The sequence below is a fragment of the Phanerochaete carnosa genome, assembly GCF_000300595.1.
Source record: "Phanerochaete carnosa HHB-10118-sp unplaced genomic scaffold PHACAscaffold_424, whole genome shotgun sequence".
In the NCBI taxonomy this organism is placed as follows: Eukaryota; Fungi; Basidiomycota; class Agaricomycetes; order Polyporales; family Phanerochaetaceae; genus Phanerochaete; species Phanerochaete carnosa.
The window spans coordinates 86-3,656 of record NW_006768051.1 but is presented as its reverse complement, the minus strand read 5'-3'; the positions used below and the strand labels follow the sequence as shown (position 1 = coordinate 3,656).

Below are 3,571 nucleotides of genomic sequence, written 5' to 3'. Positions count from 1 at the left end.
AGAATTGGACAGTGGCATGTCCGTTAGCCTGTATGTTTTTGTCTGTCCACTCTGTGCGAATTGTGACTCGGTCATTTCCTAGGGTAAGGGTAATTGCCTTTTTTAGAGGAGCAATCTTGTACATGGCGGGGGCCAGGTACAGTTCTGTAAGGATGGGTGAGAGGCTCGATCCTTGTCCAACTCCTAAGGCAAAATCCATGGGGTCGAGGGTTTCTCCATTAAACATGAATTGTGTTTGTCTGTCAGTGAGATAGCTAACAAAGTATTTGCAAAGTTTCCTTGTGAATTCCTGCTTCAACAGGATCTTTGTCAGGAGTTGGTGATTGACTGATGGGAAGAATTGGGCAATGTCCAGGAGGACTGCTGAGAAATCAATCCCTTTCTTCCATAGTTGTTTGACGTTATGGACAAGTTGGATGCCTGCATCCGTGGTGCTGTGTTGCATCGTACCACCAAATTGGCATGGGTGCATAGCCCCATATTTTTGTGACTTGAACTGCATTCGCCGTGATATTATTTTTTCCATCAACTTGCCCAGGCAATTTAGTAGGACGATGGGGCGGTAGGCTTTGGCCTTAGTATAATCAGGTCTCTTCGGTTTCGCTATGATAACCGTTTTGGAGACCTTGAACACTCGTGGTTGTACACCTAATTTTACACACGCGTCGTAAAAGACGAGTATGGGAAGTTCACAATCTTTTTTATCCGATTCCTCGTCGTTTCTGTATTCTGGACTGGATTCATCCTTGAGTATTCTCTTGAGCCAGAACCACAATACATGATCGGGGCCCGGTGCCGAGAAGTTGCTTATGCCTTTAAGAGCCTCACGCATTTCTGTACGGCTCATGGGCAGGAACGCTCTTTCCTCGAGTTATTCCATTTCATCAGCGATACTCATATCTACTGGTCGACCATTGGTCGGGGTGAATTGCTGTTGGAATATTTCGCCAACTCCTTTGAAGTCCATGACGATTTGTCCTTGGTTATTCGTAAGAGCGACGCTAGCCGTTTGTTTTCTTGGCTTGGTCCATTCTACATTATTCCATATTCTCGACGGATGTGTGTGCTTTAATACTCCTTCAAGAAGTTGCGTCTAGCCCTCTTCGCTGCTCCCTGTAAGTGTTTGGCAGCTATCTTAATTTTTTGGGATTCCTCAATGAGACGGATAGCATCCATGTCATTTTTGTTCTGGAGATTAATCACCAAGTCATCCTCACACTCTGATATGCCCAAACAGTGGATCATAGTGTATCTAGCTCGAATGAGTTTATTCCTCTGTTGTACATCCTTTTTAATGGATTTTACATTAGAGTGAATGTCACGTAGCTCTTTAGCCTGTTTATTGCATTCAGAATTCCACCACAACTTAGCATGGTGTGAGGGGGTGACTTTTTCAGCGTTGGCCGACTAGGCTGTGTCAAACATGTATTGGATCCAATCTCCCCAACATTCAATATCCCCTTCTGAGGTGTATTCTTCAATATTGGTAGGCATGGCCGCGATGCGACCTCTGCAGGACTTTATAAAGTTTTGGCCCTTTTCCGAGCCCCTTTTGACTGTGTATTTAACTTCATCGATCGTTTCCAAGTCAATTTTTATATAAATTGGGCAGTGGTCGCTATTGACCTGTTGGTTATGTTTGTGTTCAACATCAAGCATGTTAAGGGCTTCATTGGTCCATACTAGGTCTAATGTCCTGTCTTGTTGGTCTTCTCTGTTAGAGGACCATGTATGAGAGTATTCAGGTTGTGTGCTGAGGGACAGATTCATGTCCAGTGTGCACATCTTAATTAAATCCTCTGCTTGGTGGTTGAGCCTAGCGTTGACGGAGATTGCAAAATCCCACATGCGATGCCTTAGATTAAAGTCTCCTGCTATGAGGTGTATTTCTGGCATGTCATTGGCTTTGTTCTCAAGATAGTGCTGAGCACTATGTGTTTTGGAATCATTGTATACATTGAGTATACAAATAATTTGTTTGTTGGGCATGGTTAGCTCCAAACATTGGGCATCATCGTGGTTTATGATACTCGTGTTAAGTCGTGGTGCAAGGTGAGCCCAACGTCTATTGACGATGGTGCACACTCGTCCTTTTTCAGAAGCTCCCAGAAACATATATTGCCTATGGGTTATTCTTTGGTGATATTCATCTCTGTCTTTTGACGTGGTAGACATTATTTGTTTGATGTACCCCCAAAAGGGTTCTTGTACTAGTACGACATCTACTTTTCTGTAGTTTCTTTCTAGGAATATCGCTAGATTGTCTCTAGATTTCTGTACATTGAATGAGACCACTGTGAATGGTTGTCTCTCATTGTTTTGGGAGGGAGGTTGTGAATCATTGGGCAGATTCACCCTAATCTCTGCTTCTGTCCTCATCTGATCTATGTTGATGGATGGAGGCAGTGTTTCTGAATTCTCAGTTGTCTCAGAGGTCATTTCTTCCTCCATGTCTGTGTCCCAGTCTTCTTGGTACATGTTTTCGAGGGATTCAATGTCCAGGTTAACCCCTTTATTCGGCATCTCCTCGTCCTCTGTCAAGGTCAAGTCAAAATTGAATTTTGACTCTTCAGTAACATTATGTTGTGCATCACAGTCACAGTCTTCTGGTACTGCGTCCATGTCCATGTCATTTGTTGTACTACTCATAGGCAATGATACAAGGTAGTGTGCGATTATTACATGAACATATCATGTGTGAAGGTGACTGGACTCTGGACTCGATTGGCCGTTCAAGTCTATTGTATCCTATCGACCTTACGGGTAACGTAAAATAAATTAATCAATGTTCTAGCCTGGGGCTGGATGATGATGGTCCTATGTGGCCTACTATAGTAGTCACATGTTGAGAGTCTGGACCTGGGCCTGACAAGTCAGGTGTTGTCCATGCCTCTTACATGCCGCTTATAAGATGGCTTCTGTGTACTCGGTTTCCCGAAATAAAGTGAGATGCCTTCCCGAGCGTTAACTTGTTGGGGGTCTTGAGCAGCAATGCTGCGTTTGGGATTTCTCCCTGCTTCCCCTTTCCCCTGAAGGGTCCAGGTTCCACTGAATGACTCTGCAGCCATGTTCCGCTGGGCAGAGATGACAGTTTTGACCTCTTGCATGGGTCTAGCTGTTGGCGATGTGTTGGCAATGGGGGTGACTCAACGCCGTGGCTAGATGCTTCACGGTTGACCCCCAGCCTGAGGTCTCCCAGAAGCGTCGTTGGGTCCATTGTCGCTCTTCAGGCAGCAACGGACCCAGCACCTAAACAGATAAAATAAGTTCGAAAGGGATAGAGAAGTGAGAACATAACAATGGGCGACGGAAATGGGGAGTGAGACTCAGATGACATGGGCGTCTAAGGCAGATGGTGGTGGTTGAAGGTCAAGGTGCGCGTCTGACGGGAGCCTAATTTGGAGGCGACCTTGGGCTGTTTATTGTGAAAGAAAAAGGCCTTCATTTAGACCAAAGAATCTGCCAAAAAGGGTCCCACGCAGTGCAGGCATTGTGCAGATAATCAGACCAGGACCTGTAGCACCACCAGCCAGGCTGCACTCGGTGTGGCTGTAATCCCCCTTGGACCAAG

The 3,571-nt window shown here is 45.3% G+C and overlaps 1 protein-coding gene across 1 annotated transcript; it reads right to left on the bottom strand.

Annotated features, from left to right (window-relative positions):
• Positions 1–2,838: 2,838 nt before the first annotated feature.
• Positions 2,839–3,217, bottom strand: PHACADRAFT_202615 (uncharacterized protein; the record flags this gene model as incomplete). Its single annotated transcript, XM_007402784.1, has 2 exons — positions 2,839–2,865; positions 2,927–3,217. The coding sequence occupies 2 exons, from the start codon at positions 3,215–3,217 to the stop codon at positions 2,839–2,841; spliced, it is 318 nt and encodes a 105-aa protein (XP_007402846.1).
• Positions 3,218–3,571: the final 354 nt, after the last annotated feature.